We start from the raw sequence: 24,250 nt of genomic DNA, 5'->3' as shown, positions 1-24,250 counted from the left end.
TTATTTTATGCTCTAATGATCTCAAAAGTTTTGAAATGGGAAACAAGATGCAAGGAAGAGAACAAAAGACAAAATGCCCCAGGCAAGCCTAATGCCAACACATTCTTTCCGGTATATGACATGTTCTCCTCAAGCCCCACATCACTATCCAGATATAATCACTTCTAGACAAGAGCAATTACTCTAAATTCATGCTCTTCAAGACCATCTGCTCCATATTCAATCAACAAACATCTTGCTCCATGCATACGGCATCCTACAATTCTATACTTAATGCTTGCTAAATAATGATGTTATTTTTTGAGCATGCAATTAAGTTCCTTCCTTAGAAACTAAAATTCATCACAGGAGTAATAATGTTTTTTAGAATTATTATCTACCCTACAGACAATTATATAAAGAAGTAACATGAAACATGGGCATCAGGATCTCAGATTTGAATTGTAAAAGTTAGGCATAAAATTTCTGAATAGTATATTCAGGCAAATGAAGACTGAAAGCAACTACAAAAATCTAAGTCTCTCTTTTTAAAATATACTTTCCTCAAAATATCAGAATTCCAGAAATGTTTTATCTGGAGTCTTTACTCTCCCTCAACTCAGTATTAAGTATAGACAAGGTGATAAGTATTACCTGATATATCACTGGGAGAGTTCCATTTCTCACTCCTTATTCATAGAAAAGAAATTAAACAGAATACTCTCAAAGAGGGTATTGTGGTTCTTGCGTTATTTTTATTACAAATGATTGGTATAACTTAGACTGACTGCAGAAGCCAGGTCTATTACGAATCCCCTATCACTTTTAAAAATTGCTTTTAAAAGTAATAGCACTATGGAAAGCACCCTGGTCTCAAGACCTGAATCTTGGGCCAAGACTTCACTAACTGCTTGAGCTTGGATGGATCACACAGTCTGTACTCATCTGTGGAATAAGGGAATATACGAAATGATTTCTGATAGGGTCTTCTAGTTCTAAAACGACAGAATTAATTCACTTCACCAGTCCCAGGTTTTAACAAACTTTCCTAAAAATACAGCTTATAGTATCAAAATTTTAATATCAAATTATTTATTACCTGGCTTACCAACCCTATTAAAATGCAGAGTTAGGGGCTTCCCTGGTGGCGCAGTGGTTGAGAGTCCGCCTGCCGATGCAGGGGACACGGGCTCGTGCCCCGGTCCGGGAAGATCCCACATGCCGCGGAGCGGCTGGGCCCGTGAGCCATGGCCGCTGAGCCTGCACGTCCGGAGCCTGTGCTCCGCAACGGGAGAGGCCACAACAGTGAGAGGCCCGCGTACCACAAAAAAAAAAAAATGCAGAGTTAGGAACAAAAAGGACAGTTTGCTCATAGCACAATTCTTATGCCAACAGAGGTTGAAGATCTATGGCTTTGTGGACTAGAGCAAGGTCCAGGTAAGAGGAGAGGAACCAGGAAAATAATGAAGGAATATAGTCTGACTTGGGGCAGGGGGCAGGGGGGCAGAAGGCCAACTATATTTGTCCCTTTTTTTGGAAGGTACAAAAACTCTAAATAACACACCATTAAAACTGAAAAAATAATTCACAGTCACTATCTCTGTTCCTTGAACTTTCAATCACCCCCTCAATTTATTGCGATCTACTAGAACTACTCTCTTCCAAGGCCCTCATGACCACCCAAGTATTAAGCACTTGATGTCACTGTGGTCTCTATACTGTCGATCCTGGCTCCACTATTTATTTCCTGTGTGATCTTGGTGAAGTTCCATAACCTGTCTGACCTAAGTTTCTTCACCTATAAAATGAAGATAACCATATAAGGAATGCTGTAAGAAATCATTAACACGTGTGAAGGCACTTCAAACAATGGATGGCACCTTGTAAGTACTCAATTAGTGGTAACTAATAATATATTATTTCTAATTACTTCCTCCCTGAATCTTCCCTCAGTTGAGTCACCACTTTTTTGGGGTTCTCTTCCCACCTCTCTAGCCACTCTTCAGTCTTCTATACCAGATTTTTCCTAACAATTCAACCTTTGAATGGTGGTATTCCCCAGGATCCCTTCTTTCCTCAGTAGCAGGCTAAAACCTCCCTGATCCTTCACAAATACAACACAACATATTATAATTTTACCTGTTACACTGCTGCACTTCTCTGTGCATCTTGAGCTCTAAGAGGAGAAAGTCCAAGTCTCTCTTATTCACTGACGTAGTCCCAGCACCAAGTGCAGTGCCTGGCTCAATAAATGAACGAAAAAATGAACTCTGTTCATTCTCTCTAAGTGACTTCATTCATTTCAATGGCTTCAATCATAATCTAACCAGTGACAACTCACTAAAACATAGATCTAACCAAGACTCTCATCTCCAAAACCTGCAATTCAAAATCCTGCAGCTTAGACAATGTAAACAATAAAAAGGGTTAGAAGGTGGAGGACAGAGTGGGCAGGAAGAAGACATCCCAACAGTCTAGACAAGAGCAATGAAAAATAGTTTAAAAAAATTTTTAAAGCTGAAACTCTGAATAAATTTTGAAAATAGAGCTGACAAAGAGTAACAAAAAAAGGAATTAAGAATAACTCTTAGAAGTAACTTTTGTTTAGAAAGACTGATTTTTTTTTTTTAATTAGAAAGAAAACCTTTCCTTAGGTTTTCTACTTTTATAGCCTTGGCAAGGCAACTCAGAAAATTTTCCACTAGTGAAGTAAATAGGATATATCACTTAGAGCTTAAACAGAATCAAAACTACCACTTGTTTTTCTGAAACAAACCACTCATCTCCAGTCATTTCAAATGAACAGCAGAACTAATATTAAGATACCCAATTCACTGACCAAAAAAAATTCTACTTCTCATATAATATCCATAATGTTTACGCAGTAGGAAAAATCCTAACATCACAAATATAACTATCACTATATTTCAGAATTACAAAACAGAGGGGAAAATTCATTGTTTTATGATATTATATTGCATAATTACTGCCTATTTATCCACCTACAATAATGAATAAAGATATGATCCCTTATGAAATGCATTAATTAGAGGATAATCATGATACATACATCAATTAATTTTGTTGCTCTACTGCAGGGCTAAAGTGGACTCACATGTGGGACGACGTGGGTACGGGAGGGAAGAGACTGTAACTGACTATGTATGACAGGAGAGCTCTCACATTCAGCAAGAAAATCTGTCAGGGAGGCGCCCCCAAAATAAGCCATATCTATTTCTAGTCTGCATATTTCTATTGATGGGCAAGACTTTTACCGATCCAGATTCAGTAAAAGTCGCTACTCTAGCAAGGTAAAGGATTCTGCTAGACTTCCCTGATACCACTTGTACTACAGTAACCAAATACTTCATAAAATCAGGAATACTGTCAAAATTCAAATAAGCATCTACCAGAGAAGTGCATAAATACACATAAAATATGAAATTTTTTTTTTAAAAAAGAGAGAAAGTGACACCTACCAAGGGCCTGTATAAAACATGAACACTGCTGTCAGGCTATACTTCTAAACCTCATAAGAACTCTTTTAAAAATGTTATACAAAAAAAAAAGTTATCCCTATTTAGCAGATGAGGAAAGAGTTCAAGAGGTTAAATGGCTTGCCCAGTGACTCCCAGCTGATAAGGGGTAGTGTTAGCATTTGAAACTAGAGCTCACCATAAGCTTTCCACAAAACCCTACTATTTCCCTGCATCTTATTTAAAAATATTGAATTTTTAAAGAATCAACATTTTAATTCTAACTTAGAAAATAACATTGGCAGAATTCAAAAATGGTGGAAAATGTTAGAAAAAGAACCTTTCTTAAGAACTGGATTGTACATAGGAGATCCTCCATAAATTCCTGTTCAAATAAGCTAGTGAAGGGTGGGAGGGAGGACTAACAGCTATAAATATCTGAGAACCCTGCTGCAAGACAGATAACATTTTCCATTTCACAAGAAGTTATGTTATAATAATTAGATTCAGTATTTTTACTAGACCTACATAAGTGTAATAATGACAAAATCATTGTTTAAATAAGAGTTTTAATTCTTCCTGTTCTGTGATGGTATCTTATCAAGGCCCAAGCATTTGGTATGAACATGTTGAAATGATGTGTAATCAACAAGGATGCTAAAGATAAATTCTTAGAGATGTGAAGCAAATGCTTCCTTCCACTGTTAACAAAATGACCGAGTCCTCTTCTTGAAGAAATCAAGTTCTATTTATATTCACTCTCCTGAAATGGCACAGGCAGCCTTAGAAGGATAAGTTTATAATAAATCCCTGCATTTGGAAAACATTGTTGCTAAGCATCTTCTAACATTCAGCAGAGTTTATATAATTCATGTCTCCACTGCATAATTAACATTTCATGTTTTCTAAAAAAGTGTGGTATGCTTATCTATGTTGTTAATTTAAAACATTATAAATTTTGAGGGAATTAATAAAAGGCTATGCAACTAATTAATTAGAAAGGCAGCCTAATCCCAGGAGGGATAAAAACACAGACATTAAGTGTCAGGATGTGTCAGAGTTGAGCTTATAAACAGCTTGTCTGCTTGAGATAAAACATTTCAAAATGCAGCTGCTCTTTGCTTAAAAAGGTGAGCTACAAAACATTAGGCTTTTGGACAAGTCACAACTTATCAAACCACACTCTAGCTCAAAAATTAATTATAAAGAAAACATAACATTTGAAAATCAGTTTCACACCCAACCTGCAACATTAAACATTATATCTGCTCAGATAATAAGAGATCCAATTGTTGAAAGCAATACTACAGTAGTATTTCCAACTTTCTTATTTGTTATGGAGACAAAGTTTAAAAATACGGAAAATATTCAGTAACACTAGAAAAAAAGATTAGAAAAGTTGAGAGCAATCACACTGCAAAAGACACAGCATCACCCTTACAAACTCTGGAATAGATTGCAAACCTTCGGTCCTCTGGAAAAGCATGCACAAACATATATACTACAATGATTTTGATCTTTTGTATTAATAACCCACAAACAATAACCTTAAGATTAACAAAACAATCAGTAACATAGTTCACTTAGGTTTTATGAAATTCTGAATCACTTCAATGTATGTAATTACTAGACACCTGTGCACCATTTTATTAAAAATGGCAGAGCCTCCCCAACTAGAAGCCAGTCCAGGAAAAAGGAAAACCACCAGACAGCCAACACACCAAAAGCTCAAAGAACATACATGTCCACAAATCATAAGCAAGCAAATGTTCTAAGAAAAACACATGTCTACATTCCTACTTGTATTCTTAAGTGTTAATCCTTAACTACTTCCTTAATTGTGGCTTTCTATCTTTCAGAATTATTTTTCATTTTAAAGTTTTATTCAGAACCATTATATATACCTGCAAGACAAACTAGGACACTCATTTTCTCCTACAGTCAGAGACTAAAATGATACAGTAGTATAGAATAGTACATTACTATCACATAAAAACTCTAGGAAGAAACTCAACACTATCAGTGAGAGAGTCAGAATTACATTACCTAAACTAAATGCAGTTATTTAAATCAGTTACAGAGAATCTCCAAAAATCAGAGAACTGGTTGGCCTAAATCAGTGGTTCTCAAAGTGTAGCCCTTGGACCAGCAGCACTGATTATCATCTGTAACTTGATAGAAATGCAAATTCTTGTACCCCAGCTGGACCTACTAAACCAGTAGCATGCAGCCCAGAATTGTGTTTTAACAAGCTCTACAAGTGATTCTTATACAGGTTTAACACAGGAGAACCACTGGCCTAAATTAATGATACATTTCCTGTTGACAGGGAAGTACAAGACTGGCTACTTCAAATCACTTGGAAAACATAAATACTGATTCCAGTTCCCCACCTTCTTTATTCAATTAAGTATGGAAAGTGAGTGAGTGTGTGTGTGTGTGTGTATGTGAGAGAGAGACAGAGAGACAGAGAGAGAGAGAGAGAGAGAGAGAGAGAGAGAGAGAGAGAGAGTGTGTGTGTGTGTGTGTGTGTGTGTGTGTGTGGGTGTGGGTGTGGGTGCGCGCACACCTGCATGGGAGTGTGCATGGCTTCCCAGGTGAACCTGAGGCATAATGAGGTTTTAAGAACCAATGACCTGGGAATTCCCTAGTGGTCCAGTGGTTAAGAATCCGCCTTCTGTTGCAGGGGACACAGGTTTGAACCCTGGTCAGGGAACTAAGATCCCACATGAGCAGGGCACCTAAACCCAGGTGCCTCAACTACTGAGCCAGCATGCCTCAACTAGAGAGCCCAGGTGCTCTGGAGCCCGTGCGCCACAAGGAAGATCCTGTGTGATTCAACTAAGACCCAACACAGCCAAAAATAAATAAAATAAATATTTAAAAAATTAAAAAACAAAAACAGGGGTTCCTACCTTTAAAAAAAAAAAAAGAACCAGTGACCTATGTCAGTGGCTCTCAAAGTGTGGTCCCAGCAGCATCAGCATCAGCTGGGAACATATTAGGAATTCACAGGTACCAGCCCAGACCTACTGAACCAAACTCTGGGAATAGGGCACAGCCAGCCACCTATAGTTTACTAAGTTCTCCAGGTGATTCTGATGCACAATAAAGGCTGAGAACCTCAACTCCAAGTGATCTGTCTGGAATTGAGAACATGTGAAATGAATCTGAATTCTGCAGAAAAGAATAAATAAGAGACAGAATTAACTTGTGTACTCAGGAATACATCTCTTGGAGCTGGAGTCTCTCTTTCCTCACAAATTTGGAGGTCAAGGTGCCTTATTTCCTAGATAAGCCAGTGGGAATTCTCAAGCTGTCCACTTACACACAGCACAACTGGTGAACAATGAAAATGCCTCCTAAAAAGCACTGGTTTTAAGCAAGATGTATTTAAAGTCCACAGTCAGAACCATAGCTGAGAAATCTTGTCAGTGGGAAGCCAAAAATTGACTGGAAATGTTCAAAAAAATAGCAGCAGTTATTTAAGGCACCACAGAACACTACCTTGTCTACTGCTACCTATAAAGGTAGCAATAACCACTTGGAGTTGTTTCCTTAGCACAGAGCAGGGATTTCTAAAGGCAAGAAAGGATAGGAGGAGATGAAGCTCAACGGAGGTTTAAAGACAAAACTAAACTCAACTCTGAAGTGAATAAATATTTTTATTACTCTACCAAGAGGAGTGGAGTGGTAATTACACCTCATTACGTCTCCCAGTTTTCACATACACTTCTCAAATACGTACTGAGCATACTGCTTCTAAATATTAAAATTTTACCATGACTCTTTTTGTAAAAAATATGATTCTAACTTTGTGTAATTCTAAGGTCAGTGTAATAATTGTGACTGCTTCTACTTGTCCAAGGACACTTACTATGTTAAAAAAAAAAAGGGGGGGGGCACAGCAGTTCAAACTTCCCTAGGCAGTCATTTTAAAAGACTAAGAGCCATCCAACTTTTCCCCTAATAACTCCTCTACATTTGAATTTAGTTAGAAGGCAACATTAAATTTTCAATTCTTTTTACCTAGAACTAGGAGAATACGTAGTTCAAATTTACTGTATAGCTGAGTTTTTTCTTCCTATGCTCAATGCACACATTAGGAGTGCCCTTGTATATTCAATAAGTGAGATATGCCCATTCTACAGCATTTGGAGCAAAATTCGACTATTTTTAATTATAGAGTTTGAGTTGTTTTATCTTTCCTTCTGAGTCACACTATTAACCAAATGTATAAGTTAATCAAGTCCTTAGTCAGACTGTTTCAATGAGAAAATGCAGTTAACTTCACAATCAGCATTAGTCTGCTTTGTAGCATTATTTCTAAGAACACTGTGGGAGAAAGCCCTGACTAACCACCTAAGTTTAAATCATTCAGACACAAAAGTGAAGACAATGAAGAGTGGAAAAGCCAGGTGTATGAAAGTAGCTAATGAGGCCAGGCCAGGTTTAGTGCCTAACTTGGGTACTTCCTTGTTATGTTCTAGTTCATCCTATCCTTCCTATCCTTCTTCCCTGCCCCCCTTCCTTTCTTCCCTTCTTTTTTTCCATTTATTTCTTCTTCTCCCTTATATCCAAGGAATGTCATATGTACAAAGGCACTTAAGTATCATCTACCACAACCCCCCGAATTTACAAATGGGAAAAACTAAGGCTCAGATAAGGCAAAGAACTTGCCCAAGACCACAAGATTGATTTTAAAGGTATTTTCTACTCAAAATCCATTTTCTACTATACACCCCTGCCTCTTTAGAAAAATCTCTTGCAAAAATTCTAGCACACTGTTCTTAAGCTTTATTCTGCTATATAAAGTTAGAGAACACGACTGCATAACACAACATATACTAGTATTTAAGACAGTATACACAAAACTACATATTTTCCCTACTGGACACTTTAATTTTAAGACTAATCTTTTTAAAAATTACCTTCTCAAAATCTGATTCATTGCTAGATTAGGGGAAACAGAAGATCAGTTAAATACCTGAAAATCTGAAATTATTAAGTCATATTAACAGCAGTTAATATTTATTTACTGCTTGTATATGCCAAGTACATCCTTTTTTTAAGTGTATATTTTTATGTGTATATTTTTATTTTTAGGAAGAGGGATTAAGAGTGATTCTTATTTCATTTTTATAGTTTTCTGAATTATCCAGATTTTTTTCATAAAACATACATATTTTATGATTAGAAAAAAATTTAGCTATTTCCATTAGGAAATAAGTGAGATATAAATTATCAGTTTGTGAATAAACCAGTTATTAAATCCATCAGTACAGAGTCACTACAGCAAATCACTCTCACCTGCTTCATTACACAAGGCTTTCAAGTCTGCTCCAACGTATCCATGAGCATTATTTGCCAGCTGTAGCAGTTCAGCTTCAGTAAGCAAATGGGGCACCCTTCGAAGCAGTTTCTGGAGGATATCTAGCCGGTCTTGTGCATTCGGAACTCCAATCTCAATTTCTTTATCAAACCGTCCAGGTCTTCGGAGTGCAGCATCCAAAGCATGGGGACGATTTGTGGCCCCAAGAACCAACACCTGTCCTTCACTTCCCTCCTAACAAAACAAAATTAAAATATATTACAGGGACTTCCCTGGTGGCGCAGTGGTTGAGAGTCCGCCTGCCGATGCAGGGGACAGGGGTTCGTGCCCCGGTCCGAGAGGATCCTGGTCCCCAAAAAAAAAAAAAAAAAAAAAAAAAAAAAATATATATATATAAAACATATTCTTCTAAAAGTAAAAAAATACGCACTCACTGTATAGACAAGGATAGATCTAACTAGGCTAAGTCCTATCCCTTATTTCTCAAATTTTGTCATTCATCCCATATTTCCCAAAGCTCAGTCTAAATGCTCCCTTACCTAGAAAGTTTTCCAATACTTAACTATCTACTCTAAGTGATGTCTCTCCCACTTCTAGCATCTTAACTACACAATTCTCATAAATAACAACATATATACCCTATACCATAGTTTTAATTTGTTTAATTGTTTTAAGTTGTCCTTTTCCCTGCTTGAAAGCAAAGATTATGACCTACACGTGTTTCAAACAGAACAAGGCTCTATTACGCAGTTGTCTAAGAAATCTTCCTCACATTCACACTGTTTCTATTTTGTTTTGATAAATATTCAAATTCCTGAAAATACACAAAATATAACCAACACCCAAGTATCAGATACCCTTGAATACATATGGATTTTTACTCTGAGAATAAAATCTGGAACAACAAATTATAAAGAACTATGTTCACAATGAGCCACCTGTAGAAATTATCCAACATTCTACTCAGATGACCCAAGTGTAATCTCACAGAGACAAGCTTAATTGGAATGTGATTTGAAGTAAGAAAACTCAAACCTAATCAACTATACTGGATGTGCCAACAGGAAGTGCACGGATTACAGTGAACCTATGAATTATGAGTTTAGAAGACAAAAATACAGGTCCTTAAATATTTTCAGGCTAAAACAGCAGTGTCACATGCTCCCAGTCCTGCCCAAAGGCAAGAACATCAGTTCACAGCAGGTCTATCCCAGTGGCAGAGAAAGAGGTAGCAATGACATAGTAATTAAGATGCTCCAACACAGAGCCTCCTGATTTCCTACTCACCAAAATCCATTCGAATTATAATACAGCTCTCCACATATATTTTTCTTCAGGATGAAAAGAGAGCCGTTCATAAACAAAGTATTTGGTCAGCTTAATAATTATACTTTTCTTTTTCAAAACTCTTCATTGAAGTATAGTTGATAATAATTATACTTCTTATCATAAATGGACGAACTGGTGTCCCAGTTTATGTATCAGTCTCTTGTGAGTGTTGTTATTATGGATCTATCCTCAGAGCTCCACTATCTCCAACATACTAACAACACTGAATCCTCCAGCTCTGTAAGTTCAGAACCGAACCTGGGACATCATGATCACACCTAGGTAGTGCCCTAAGACTGAGAACCAGATGGTCATCCAGCCTCCCGCAGGTTACAATCCTTCTCTTATGTTACTCTTAAAATTGTAACACAGGTTAGCAAATAATAGAGACAACACCAAACATTCCCGTTATTTTCACGTGTTCAGTTTCTACCAATAGTCAGTAAAACCAAAAAGTTTGAATTGCACAGTTTTTCAATGTGCAAAAGACTGGGGACTCCATGATTTCTATAATTTCTTCTGGTTCTGACATATTATGATTCTAAAAATATGAGTTATTTACAATCTTGTATAAAAAGTGTATTCTTCTGATAAATGCCCAACAGGAGTCTGAAAGAATTTTTCTTCATTCCTCTTCCCTATTAGTCCTATGGATCTCCCTTTCATGATCAGCACATAGTTTTTATTAATATAAGACTGTATGCACTATCAAAGAATCTGGTAACATGAGTAAATTCTTTTTAAATGTTGTACAAACACATTTCCCATTATTCTCACTTTCTGTCCTTTCACTTGCCCAACTTAGAGCCCCCAAAGAATCAATTTTTACAAGAGTAATAAGACTTACTCATGAAATTTCTTAGTAAATTCCCCTTAAATTTAATTGCTAAATTTTCCTTACTGACTTGGGCTTCAGGTTTTTAGGTTAATACCATTTATTATAAATCTATCATTGTATATAATTTTATATGCTAGAAAAATATGCCAGGTTATACTGTCCTAGCTGTTACTAAGAAATCATGAAGAAAATTATTTTATGGGTCTTTCCTCTAGTTTTCACAGCTAATATTTCTTCCTTACCCTAGAGTATCCAAAAAACTCAGACATATTTGACAGTTTTTGCCACTACATGTATATTATTAAGAAAATAGTCCCTCCTACAGAAATCAATACTGGTGCTGTACTTACTGAACCAATACCATCCATCAGTGTTAAGAGTGAAGCTACAACTCTTTTTTCCACTTCATTCTGAGCCCCTTCTCTTTTAGGGCAGAGTGCATCCAGCTCATCAATAAAAATAATTGATGGGTGCCTAAAAATAAACAAGTAAAATGAATTCTCTAATATATATTTAATTTTTAAATGATATGTTGCACTGCAGTTAAAAAATTGAAATTGTTTTAATTTTTTGACTGAAATGCAATGCATCAAATTTAGGATTTAATTAATAATATTAAAGACAAAAGCAATAGGATGTTAAGCTGAAAAATCTTAGATTAATTCTAGCCTAAATTATTAACTCACCAATACCACATTCTAGTAGATCTGCCCTCAATAAAAAGTAGAGTACTGAGAACATGTATTGCTCATGAGATGACAGTCTATGCCCAGACAGAACTTGCCCACTAATGCCCACTAAATTGCTATGCCTGGATCACTTCAGAAGCTGAGACCAGTGATGCTATTCCTTGGAGATGGTTTAAAGTTCCAAGAGATAGAAAGTAGAAATGCTCTTTTTAAAAAATCTACTAAAAAAACAACTTTCAAGATGACCAATTCTCCCATACAAAGATGTGAATTCTCTCATAAGAGGAAGTCTCAACTTCCAGGAACAAATTAATAGGACAATAAAAACATTCTAAACAATAAGGTGTACCACTGATTCTCAAATCTTCAGTATTTGGAGTAAAGACTACTTATTTTATCTACTGGAGGAAAACACTTTAAAAATGGAAGTTTTGATAAGAGGGCAGTAATTATGGTAGGTTACATACCAAAACAATGAAAGAGACATAGCCATATTATGAATAAAACTACATTAGACCAAGTTACAGGCCACTCATTAATACTCCTTGCAATGTAACAATGGTAGCCTAAACTAAGAAATGATTAGTAAGAATCATTTCTAAAGCAAAAGATTTGTCACTTTGAAGCAAACTGTAATAAAGTTTTAAGCCTAAAGGGCAACTATAATAGTCTATCGAGATCAGATGTACCCAAAAGAAAGAAAATCATAAATTTATATGCTCAAGCAAATTCACATGACTTATCAGACAGCACTGTCTTAATTCTTTTACCTTATGTAATTTTTAAAATTGAGATATTGACATATAACATTACTTTCAGTTACACAACATAACGATTCAACATTTGTATATACGTATCATGAAATGATTACCACAGTAAGTCTAATCCACGTTGTCTCCGTGCAGTCATAACATTTTTTTTCTTATAATGAGAACTGTTTAAATCTACTCCCTTTGCAACTTTCACATGTGCAATACAGTACTAGTAACTGCAGTCACCACGCTGTAGATAACATCCCCATGATTTATTTTATAACGGGAAGTTTGTACCTTTTGCTACATTATGTAATTTAATAACTTATTTCTCACATTTCCAAAACAATACTAGATAGAATTAGATTAGATAGAACCTCATTAAACTTACAATCTACTTCCAGTGCCATCACTATTATTTTTGTTCTATTCTTTCATGCTTCGTATAAAGTACTACTATCTCTACTTTCATTAATACACCCTTGACTACTAATTCCAAACATCCAAAAATAAAGAATACCGCAGAGTGGCTTCAGCAAATATCTGACGTAACCTTGCTTCAGTCTCCCCATAGAATCTGTAACAAATAAAATACATTTAAAGACCAACTCTTATCATTTTTAAAGCTCTATAAAAGCTCACCTGACTTTTCAAATATTTCCACAATCCTTAATACTACTTTCAAAAATTATTTTCCAAACTTAATGTTTATACACATTAAAAAAAGCAAATTAAAAATATTTCAATGTGTGGGCTTCCCTGGTGGCGCAGTGGTTGAGAGTCCGCCTGCCGATGCAGGGGACACAGGTTCATGCCCCATTCCGGGAAGATCCCACATGCCGCGGAGCGGCTAGGCCCGTGAGCCATGGCCACTGAGCCTGCGTGTCCGGAGCCTGTGCTCCGCGACCAGAGAGGCCACAACAGTGAGAGGCCCGCGTACCACATACACACAAAAAAAAATTTCAATGTGTGAAATATCCAGACAGAACACTATTGAGTCATTTTTTAAAAACCACATTTAAGATGTATATCTAATAATATTGTTTAGTCTATTAAATTATGCACTTACTTGCTAATAATTTCAGGGCCATTAATTACAGAAACATAGGCACCAACTTCATTAGCAACAGCCCTGGCAATCATTGTCTTTCCAGTACCTGGAGGGCCATAGAGCAACACTCCTCTAGGGGGAGGAATTCCTAGAAGAAAAAGCAGAGAACACTGGATGCAGCATTACTAGGTTGCTTGTAAGTGTTGTCATATGACTTCAAACACGAGTTATAAAATAAATTTACCTTGCACAAAAACTAAAGTAAGAGTCAGAACTTCCCTTTCCCCATAGAAAAATGTACTAACTAGCCCAAACGGTGATCTCAAACAATGACTTTTTCTCTCTCTGTAGACCCAACCAGGCCAGGCTGGTTAGTAAAAAAACTGGTTTAACACCCACACTATTGACATGCCCCATCCCACACAGCACAGTTCAATGATCAAAAAACAAAGCCCAAACAACAGGAAGGGCATGCAAAATAAGCCCCCAACCCCAATTTTTATCCAACTAGCCATCTCAGAGAATATAAGCCTTACCAGGGTTCCTTTTATATGTGAATCCAAGTATTCATTTTATATATAGATAGATAGATATAGATATTCATGAAAAAAGAAAAAGCAAAAAGCAGAGAAAGACACGGTATGCACCAAATATATGCAGAGGATCTGGGCAGTTAACAATGCAGAAGAAGCCCTGAGTTTTCTAAAAGCCAAGTCACTCCCTTAACTACTTGTTTCAACGCAAAGAGATCTGCACCCAGCTACATTTCCTAACAAAGAAGTTTTATCCAAACTATTTAAATGTTTGATTTATTTTTTTTAGTCATTACGGCTAATCTAGCATGACAAGATACTTACTCTAGATCCAATACAAACAACTGTGGAAGTGTGCAGTTAAGAGAGACAAGGCTACAACTAACTCACATTACAACCTGAAGAGACCAAGCATAGAAAAAGGCCAACTTAACTGGCATCTCCTACCACACCTCCCACTCAGGAAAGAAAAACAGGAAAAGAGGGTGAACAATTATTAGATAAGTGAAATGAGCCAACTGCTTTTAGTATGAATTTAACATTTCTGGGTGTAGTACACTGAAGAAATCATACCATAACTCTTGAAAAGCTCAGGCTGTTTGAGAGGTAATTCAATTATTTCTCTAATTTCTTTCAGCTGACTATTTAAGCCACCAATCATGTCATAAGTTACTTTTAATTGGTTGTCTTGATCGTTTGAATTTGTACGAATCTTTGTAAAATTGACTCTTGTTGTCGAAGAAATAAAATAAAAGGTATCGGTGTTGCACTGTGCTCCCACGCTGGGTGACTTTAGCAATCTCTCTTCATTGACAGGTTGCTCATTTCCTTCTCTGGCAGACTGAGAACGACGTTTAAGACCTGTGACTGCCTCTAGTCCAAGTCCACTGCCATTCCCAGGACTCTGTGTAACACCTGACGAAACGCCACCAGCTTTATTTATCATTCTGCCATCTCCTGGTTTGTAAGGAGTACTGCTTGATGTTGGGTTTTGGGGCACTTCCAGACCTAACTGGCTTAGCTGTAAGGATATATCCAGGGTACTAGTTTCCACACTGGATGGCTTGGAGGCCATTCCCCGGGCAATAGTGTCAGAGTCATTCTGAGCCCTTCTCAACAGCGTGCCATCTGGTCCTTTCACTCGCAACACTTGCAACTTGCATGGTCGTCCATAGAATGTACAATACAGAAAGTTGCCTGGTAAAACAATCTTGCCATCTGGAAAACAATTTATTAAATATATACATTAGCACAATTTTTCACCCATTTAAAGTTTAAATAGCAATTTATTTCATCTATTAACAAAACTATCTGACTGAAAAGACTAAATCAAAGATGGAAGTATTAATAAAACAACCGTTATGAAAAACAGAGGACCTAATATTCCCCTATGATAGGGCACTATCTGGAGACAGAAGGTCAAGCTAATTCTCCGAAATTCTCTACACTCAGTACATTTAGGATTCTACAGCTATAACCCCATAGAGCCAGGCATTCCACGTTCAGTAACAAACCAAGCTAAAATGGCACATCTACACCAACACTCCAAGATAACATACCTGACCAGAAAGAACAGAGTTCAAGGGTTAAAAGTCTTAGTTCTACCACTGACTTTGCTCACAGTTAAGTCAAAAATTCTCTCCACTGCTCAACTACCAATCAATTACTTGGCAGTTGGGGGTGGAGGGCGGCGGCAGATACTACATCCCTATCTTAAAAGGACGTTCATTCATTGAGAATATTCTCTACACTATTTTAAAGAACAGCATTATGTACATAAGACCTCAAAGACACATCAGTTTATTTGCTGCTGCCTTGCTTTTTAACATTTAGAAAACGTATGGAAGAGACATCTCACCTAGTTTTCTCAGAAGACAAGCAGTCAGTTGTTCTTCATTAATATCTGCATTTTTGTCACTGTGAAGGGTGGGAGAAATAAAAATCAGCATTGAGTACACCAGAAACAAAAATGTAATATAAAATGACATGTACACAGTTGTGATGTAGACCTAATCAAAAGAATCGTTAGTTTACAATCTGGAAATGATTTATACAATTTTGGAATGATTTACACTTTTTAGATATTTCTTATAGCCATGAAAACACCATTTGCAATTTGGTGTCCCAGTGACCTAAATCAGTTTTCTTTACTATCTTACATACCACACACACCCACCCCTATATACTCGGGTATATACATGTACACACGTGTGTACATTTATGTACTACATCTGCGGATGTATAGGAGCAATTAATCACAATGAAAAGTATGTGTTTTTTATTGTGTGTTATAGTCAGAAACATTGGAAAAACACTGGCCTCAATTAATCATTTCCTTTCTGAACTTGCCCAGCTTGGAGAAAGGCTTTTATTAATAGCTTACTTTATTCTCTTCGTATAATTTATACATTATCTTTAAGGAAATTTAAATCCTATAGAGTACGTTATCTGAAGAGGTAGAAAAAAAGCGGAGTCATGGTACAGTGCAAGTTTATGCTAGAGAAAGGGTATGCCTAAGAAAAAATGGAAAAGCGTCTTCTGACCAAAAACTGTGTCTTCCAGGAAAATTGCTTGTTTGAGTACAGGAAACATGCCTAAAAATCATTACACGTGTAAAGAAACACGTTCTTAGAGAGTTCTCAGAATATGTGCATTTTCCCTCCTCCTCTGTGTGTAAGCGGCCCATATCAGCAGAGGAAGCCTACAGTTGCGAGCTCTGCCAGAGATCACAGAGGGAGAATGGTTTAGCTCAGGAAAAGGTGTATTAGCAGGAGCATCTGGTCCAAATCTAAGCCTTGCTCCCAACCACCTTATCAGTAACAAAATCAATACAGCCAAACTACATTATTTGAAAATTCCGTATGCAAATTCACCTACTTGCTAAAATGTGCTTATAACCCCAAAATCAATACTAGCAGAGCTCTGCCAGTCATTTGTGGATGAGCACAGAGCAGGCAAAAACTGTAACCCAATACTTTCCCAGCTGAGGCTGAAAAAGGCCTATTGTTTCAACTCTCATTCAGAGGTGACCAGAGGATGGAAGCTGGGCAGGGTAGGGAGCAGTGCAGTATGGCGTGAAAAGTTCCAGCTCTGGCACCACACAGAGGGGGTTTGCATCCTAACTCTGGCATCTGTTAATGGGGTGGCCTCAGGCAAGTCACTTAATATTTCTGAGCCACTTCTCCTCATTTGAAAAATAAAGAAAATAGAATCTACCAGAATGAGCTGTTTCAAGGACTTAAGATTATAATCTACATAAGATATATATTTTCACATATTTATATGTGTTAAATAAATACACACACACACACACACACACACACACCCTCCCTAGGAGCAACAGTTCAGTATTCGCTAATTCAGTACTTGTGGCAACGTCATGGAACACAACTATCACCAATAATGAGAACCAATTGTGTATTCATATAAAAGAGAGAGAGAAAAACAAGGAGAAAATTTCATGAATCAAATGCGTGTATAAACTAAAGAGAAGATTGTACATATTTCCTTAAATACTTAAATTTACTTGTTTAAAGAACTCTGAAACTACTTAAATTGCTTTTATTTATTAAACTTTGAAGAGAAGATATTTGCAAATATGTACAAATATGTAAAACAATCAGTTTTGCTTTTAAAAAAGCACAGATAAAATCATTTCCACTAGAAGGAGCTCTAACATTAGTATTGATAATAAACTTTTTCAGATACAACTGAAGGATTTAAACAGCAGACTAAAATAACTGATTCTTCTTATTGGAAATTAAGTTTCTTGTCTAAGTTCTTCTGCCATGTTTAAAACATAAGGTTCTTTAAAATAAAAAACCAAGTTTCCATTTAAAACATATACAGTCCCTCTATAGTAGGTAATCATTATCACCTAAGACTGCTGCACCCTCAAGAGGTCACACTCGTTAGTAATCATCAAAAACCCAGTCAACTGATTACTGCTACCTAAAGCACTGTTTTAAAACAGTATGAAGATTAATCCTGTTGAACCTGAATTAACTAAAAAATTACCATAAAATAATGGGCAAGTTACTTCTCATTGAGCCCATATCCTCATCTGTAAAGAGGGATAAATATGGATACCTTGCTGGATGTTTAGAGGACTAAATGAGAGAAGAAAAAGAGGAAAGTGTGGGTGTGTGTGCTAGTACACAGCTGACGCTCAACATATGTTCTCTTTTCCTTTCTGGCTTTTTATTTTGTTGCTCGTTAAACTGTTATTCAATGCACTGAAGACATTTTCCTGTTTTTAAAAGAAAAAATACACCAAAGCTTAAGCTTGGAATCTACAAAAGTAGAATAGTGAAGAAAACTTTTCAGAATCAAGCTAATGACTGAAAAATGTTTTGTGATTCTGGCATATAAAATTCCCCAAGTTTTTACAAACATGATATTAAAGTATTAAAAGATTTTTTATTTTTTGTGGTACGCGGGCCTCTCACAGTTGTGGCCTCTCCCGTTGCGGAGCACAGGCTCCGGACGCGCAGGCTCAGCGGCCATGGCTCACGGGCCTAGCCGCTCCGCGGCATGTGGGATCTTCCCGGACCGGGTCACAAACCCGTGTCCCCTGCATTGGCAGGCGGACTCTCAACCACTGCGCCACCAGGGAAGCCCAAGATTTTTTTTTTTAAAACAAATTTTGATAAGACTTGTATATGCAAACTGAGTAAAAATCCTATTAGATACAGAACATTCAAGAGGATGGGTGATATACTTTAACCATATTTGCCATCTTTGGTGGGGGACTATTTAAAAATTGGATAGATATAATTGTTTTATTTGACCGTATAATCAATGAGTTAAAATACAGAATCAGGTACACTTCACTTGAGCAGTCTTAATTAAAACTTGTTTCTTGCCAAATCACAGTAATCTATTCCTGTCTTTACAACTGTAAAAAAGACAAGAAGCAAACCAAGACAAAAAAAAAACTGTTAAATATCCATCAACAACAATTCCTCTCACCTGAAATGTCAGGGCATATTCTAGTCACGGGACATCAGAGTCCATAGTCCATAAATCACATAGCACCCATCTAGCTTGTGCTGTCTGACACAGTAGGCCACTAGCCACTCACCACATGTGGCTATCAAGTGCTAAAAATGTGGCTAGCCTAAATTGAGATATGCTACAAGTGTAACATAACACACTGGATTTTGAAGACTCAGTTTGAAAAACAGAATGAAAAATCTTGTTAATCGTTTTTTGTAGTTATTATAAATTCAAATAAGACTTTACATATACTGGTTAAATAAAACATACCATTACAATTACTTTCTCTTTCTCTTCACTTTTTAAATGTGGCTACTAGAAAATGAAAAATTACATGTGTGGTTCACATTTGTGACTCATTTGGGCAGCACTGATCCAGACAGTCACCAAAGAAAAGAGCCAAACCTGAGTGCCACGTCCATTTCCTCAGCCTGCAGCACAGCACCCAAAACAGGCTGGACGTGGATGGCATCACCAACCCTCACACCCACATTCTTCTGTGCCATTTCACTCAGGCCAACCTTGCCTCCAGGAAATCCTGCCACAGGCCAGGCCGTATAGACCTGCCCAGAACATAGGAAACAAAAATATAATAAATATTTATAGAATATCATTCATTTATAAGGAAGAAAACTAAGCACAGTCAAGTACGTGGATCTGCAAAACACAGTCCGTACCCCAAAGGAGTTATGATTTGACATCAGTTACAAAAAAACTATTTTTTTAATAAATATTACATCTCTTTTGTGAAGATCAGGAATAATACCACAGTGAAAATGGTGGAAGAGCTGAAAGGTGGATTTAAGAAAAGAGACAGGCATTAACAGGTGATAAGAGAAAAATGAGAAAAAATACTGAAGGCAAGCTAACTGTAAGGTAGTTCAGTCTGGAGCATAAACTACATCTAGGAAACAGCGAGTGACCCAGTACAAGAGCTCCATGGGAACCTGGTTCTCAACCGACTTAAATGGTAAGGGAGAAACTCAAAGATTTCTAGCTCCGGATAATAGGCTGAGATCACACATTTATAGTCTTCTCTTCCACAAAACACAGTAAAGGATGTTCTACAGTATAAGCCCAGAACAATGAAAGGAATGGGAGGCAAGCCATCAGCAGATATAAGACTGCAAAACATTTCGAAAGGACCCCACTGGGTGAGAGAACACTGACTGATGAAGCAGCAGCAGAAGACATGGCAGAGTCAGAGGAAGAAAGCTAAGCTGCCAAAATGACCCAGGAAAGGTTCTGGACTTAGAGTCTCAGGTATGATGAATGGTAGCCAGGACAAACGGAGGGTAATCAAATATTTACATACAAAACAGATGACCCAAAATAACATTTCTGTGAAGAAATACAACTAACAGACTGGGACAAATAGGGCTGGTAGTGTGTCACTACCTCTGGAGGAAAGGCTTCTTTCTACATCATGGCACTTAGGGCCTACAACTCACAGGGTATCAAAGGAAGGAAAAGTTTACATAGATGTGAGGGTCTTGTAAGATATAGCTTTTCATTTATTACTGCTTGTGTTGAAAATTAAAATCAAAAACATCTGAACTATTTCTAAAGTAAGGAAATGAAAAGGACTCTCACCTCTTGCTTTCCATCCAAACTGGTAAGCAACACTGGTCGACCAATACATATGTTTGCAGACTTCATGGTGTTGAGTCCAAGTTGAACAAGGGAATTCTGGAATGCTTTAGGAACTTTGTCGTCTACCAAGAAGGAAAAGAAAATTATTTTTGCACTATTTGTAACTGAAGTTACAGCATGCTTTCTTTTGGAGTAAATAAAACTCCTTTATCCACATGACCATACGAATGCACTTAACAAACCCTGGAAAGCCTACTGTCCCAACCCTCCTTATTTTAGCAATCAGACTTAAAACCAAACCTTTGTAAGGATCCACTGACAATATGACTGCTAACTAAAAATGGATGTTTTATGGGGTAGGTATTGGTTTTCATTATTTAAAAAAAAAATCTCTAATTTCATTACTAACTGAACATACTTGCAGTAGGGCTTTTCATACTTGCATTCTGAACTTTTCATATTACAGATTCTAAGTTGAGTTGGCTACTAGTACTCAAAGGCTTGAACTGGGGAAATGACACATCATCTGGCTCTGGAGGATTAAGTTATGTTTCCACTTCTCACCCACAGGATAGGAACCAGACATTCTTCCTTTCTATTCCCAGGAACACATGGATAACAATAACACAAGTCTTATTCCTTAGGCGAACACACACCGACTCAAATGACCATTAGAGCTTTCAACTTTTGGCCAAAGAAGGGGCCCAGAATTCAGTCCAGTTTCAAAACCTCTGAAAATGATATGCTAACATCTCCACCCCTGCCCACACACTCCCTCAAGCTCCACATTTGGTTAGCTGTCCCTCCTCTGATGCTACCAGCACCCTATGTTGCCAGATACTAGCAGTTATCACAATATTCATTTATTTTACAATCTGACTTTCCTTTAACAATATACTGCTTTGTAACAGGAAATGGGTCATATTCATCTTTGTAACTCCAGCACCTAGGAGTGCATCAAATATAGCAGATGCATAACAAATATGCATGAAATGAATGAATGTAGTAGATGAGTATACAATATTTTTCTTTTCAGCACAAAATCCATGTAACGCTTATGATGCCTCTCACATAAACTTTATTATAAAACTTAGAGTCACATATATCCTAATCACAGAGCTCTGACTAGTATTAGTGTTCTTTCATAATCAGAAAAACAGATCTTTTGTAATTAAAAAGGAACTAAGTCAACAAAAGCAAAACCATGAGGTATGTCTGATTTACATCATTCTCTGCCACTGCGAAGTAACTTCCCAACACATTTATTTTCCCTCTGTCATCAGATGAACAAATCTAGAAAAACAAAGCATCTCCCAGGGCTAAGATTAACAGAACTGAGCATAAAATAAGCATTTTTTAAAATATGACAGGCTGAAAAGAAATTCAACTTTCCTATGAGCACCAGGTCTCTTACACAGTTTACCCAGCAATAAGAGCAAAGCGTCCTGTTTGATAACCTCATAATGTTCAGTTTCTGCCACTTCTTTCTTCCTAATAAAGGAAACCTCAATGAATTACCCTTCCCTCTTGATAATTACCTTGAGGGGGGTACTCAGTCCCTGACAAGATTCTAAGTTTTCTTCCTCTCTTCCCTCCATCCTATCCTGCACCAAGATTTGAAACATCACACACTTCTCTACCTCCATTTCCTCCCTATCAGCAATGGAGATCATGCTCAAATTCCCATCTGTTGGCTTTATTTCCTAATACATTTCCATTGTATTCTCTGCTTACAGTATCCAAATCTATGTAAGCTATCCCCCGCACAATTTTCACCAGTCCTCACTCCTTCAATACTTTAAAAATATATCTCTACATCTACTTCCTATTAATTAACTTCACACTTACTGAGCACCTATGTGCCAGATTAACTAATGAGATAGTAAAGGTAATTTCAAACAACCACCCACCCTTCATTTGTTCATTCAGCAAATATTTACCATGTGCCCACTATATGGCAGGATACTACACTAGGCACTGGGGAAATAAGGTGAACAAAAACAGACACAGTCCTTGGCCTCATGGAGTTTATAACTTAATAGAATGAAAGTTATTAAACAATCACTAAATAACTGTACAATTCTAAACTAAGATTAATGCAATGAAAGAAAAACTAAGAGTCCTAAGAGAGGCTATAATGCAGGATCAGATCTAATTTGGAAGAATCAGAGAATGCTTCTCCAAGAATATTTAAATTCAGGTCTGAAGGAAGAATAAAATTAACTAAATGAAGAAGTGGGGGGGAAGACAATTCTCAGCAAAAAGAAGAGCTTGTACAGACATCCTTGACAAAAGACAGCATTGTCCATCTGAGGGAAAAAGTACAGGCAGAGTGGTAGGAAACAAGGAACCACATAAGGAAGGTCAAGACCACCCAGGGCAGTGGGCTTTATCAAGCTCCTTGTCTTTAATCTGACAGTAATTGGAGGCCAGTTAGTGGTGAAAAGCAGGGTCGTGACAGGATTTTTATTTTATTTTAAAAGATCATTCTGTCTGCAGAGTGGAAAAGGAATTGGAAGAGAGCAGCTAGTGTAGTAGTCCAGGTGAGAGAGGATGGTGTCTGAGATTAAGATTGAAGCAGTGGGTAGGGAGTTCAGAAGTGGAACATGGGAAATACTTAGTAAACAGGACGTGGTGGTGGACTGGATAATGTGAGATGTAAGAGAGCGGTGTCATGAAGGAATCTTAGATTTCTGAATTTTACAATGAGAAAGACTGAACAGAGCTCATTTGTTTTGTTGGAGGAAATCTGACTTCAGGAAGTCATTCCTGAAGTATCTTTGAAAAGTCCAAAAGAAGAGGTATAGCACAGTGCTATATTCAAAGTATGGACCACAAATTAAGAAAACAATCCCATTTACAACTGCATCTAATAAATTTAACCAAGGGGGTAAAAGACTTGTACTCAGAAAACTATAAGACTCTGATGAAAGAAACTGAAGACACAAATAAATGGAAAGATATACTGTGCTCACAGATTGGAAGAATCAATATTGTTCAAATGTCTATACTACCACCTAAAGCAATCTACAGATTCAATGCAATCCCTATCAAAATACTAATGGCATTTCCCACAGAACTAGAACTAATGATCCTAAAATCCGTATGGAACTGGAATAGCCACAGCAATCTTGAGAAAGAACAAAGATGGAGGTAGCATGCTCCCTGATTTCAAACTATACTGCAAAGTTATAGTAATTAGAACAGTATGGTACTGGCACAAAAACAGACACATAGATCAATGGAACAGAATAGAGAGCTCAGAAATGAACCACACCTATAGGGGAAATTAATTGATGACAAAAGAGGTAAGAATATATAATGGGCAAAAGAGAGCCTCTTCAATAAATGGTGTTGGGAAAACTGGACAGCTACATGCAAAAGAATCAAACTGGATCACTTTCTTACACCATGTACAAAATAAACTCAAAATGGATTAAAGATTTTAAATATAAGACCTGAAACCATAAAACTCCTAGAAAAAATATATACAGTAAACTCTTTGAAGTTGGTCTTAGCAGTATTTTTGGATCTGTCTCCTGAGGCAAGGGCACCAAAAGCAAAAGTAAATGAGACTACATCAAACTAAAAAGCTTTTGCACAATGAAGGAAACCATCAACGAAACAAAAAGACAGCCTACTGAATGAGAGAAGATATCTGCAAATGATATATCTGATAA

At 37.0% G+C, this 24,250-nt stretch overlaps 1 protein-coding gene across 1 annotated transcript in view; it reads right to left on the bottom strand.

Annotated features, from left to right (window-relative positions):
• Window positions 1–24,250, bottom strand: part of AFG2A (AAA ATPase AFG2A) — a 331,993-nt gene that overhangs the window by 305,037 nt on the left and 2,706 nt on the right. Inside the window, exons 2-9 of the mRNA XM_024745165.1 lie at window positions 20,571–20,692; window positions 19,383–19,540; window positions 15,838–15,896; window positions 14,553–15,197; window positions 13,465–13,594; window positions 12,916–12,972; window positions 11,305–11,428; window positions 8,766–9,021 (exon numbers count right to left, since the gene is read on the bottom strand). Coding sequence (XP_024600933.1) covers window positions 8,766–9,021; window positions 11,305–11,428; window positions 12,916–12,972; window positions 13,465–13,594; window positions 14,553–15,197; window positions 15,838–15,896; window positions 19,383–19,540; window positions 20,571–20,692 — 1,551 coding nt within the window. The remainder of the gene's footprint in view (window positions 1–8,765; window positions 9,022–11,304; window positions 11,429–12,915; window positions 12,973–13,464; window positions 13,595–14,552; window positions 15,198–15,837; window positions 15,897–19,382; window positions 19,541–20,570; window positions 20,693–24,250) is intronic.

Source organism: Neophocaena asiaeorientalis, unplaced genomic scaffold (genome assembly GCF_003031525.2).
Source record: "Neophocaena asiaeorientalis asiaeorientalis breed wild unplaced genomic scaffold, Neophocaena_asiaeorientalis_V1.1 scaffold65, whole genome shotgun sequence".
Taxonomy (NCBI): domain Eukaryota; kingdom Metazoa; phylum Chordata; class Mammalia; order Artiodactyla; family Phocoenidae; genus Neophocaena; species Neophocaena asiaeorientalis.
This window is presented reverse-complemented; position numbering and strand designations above follow the sequence as displayed.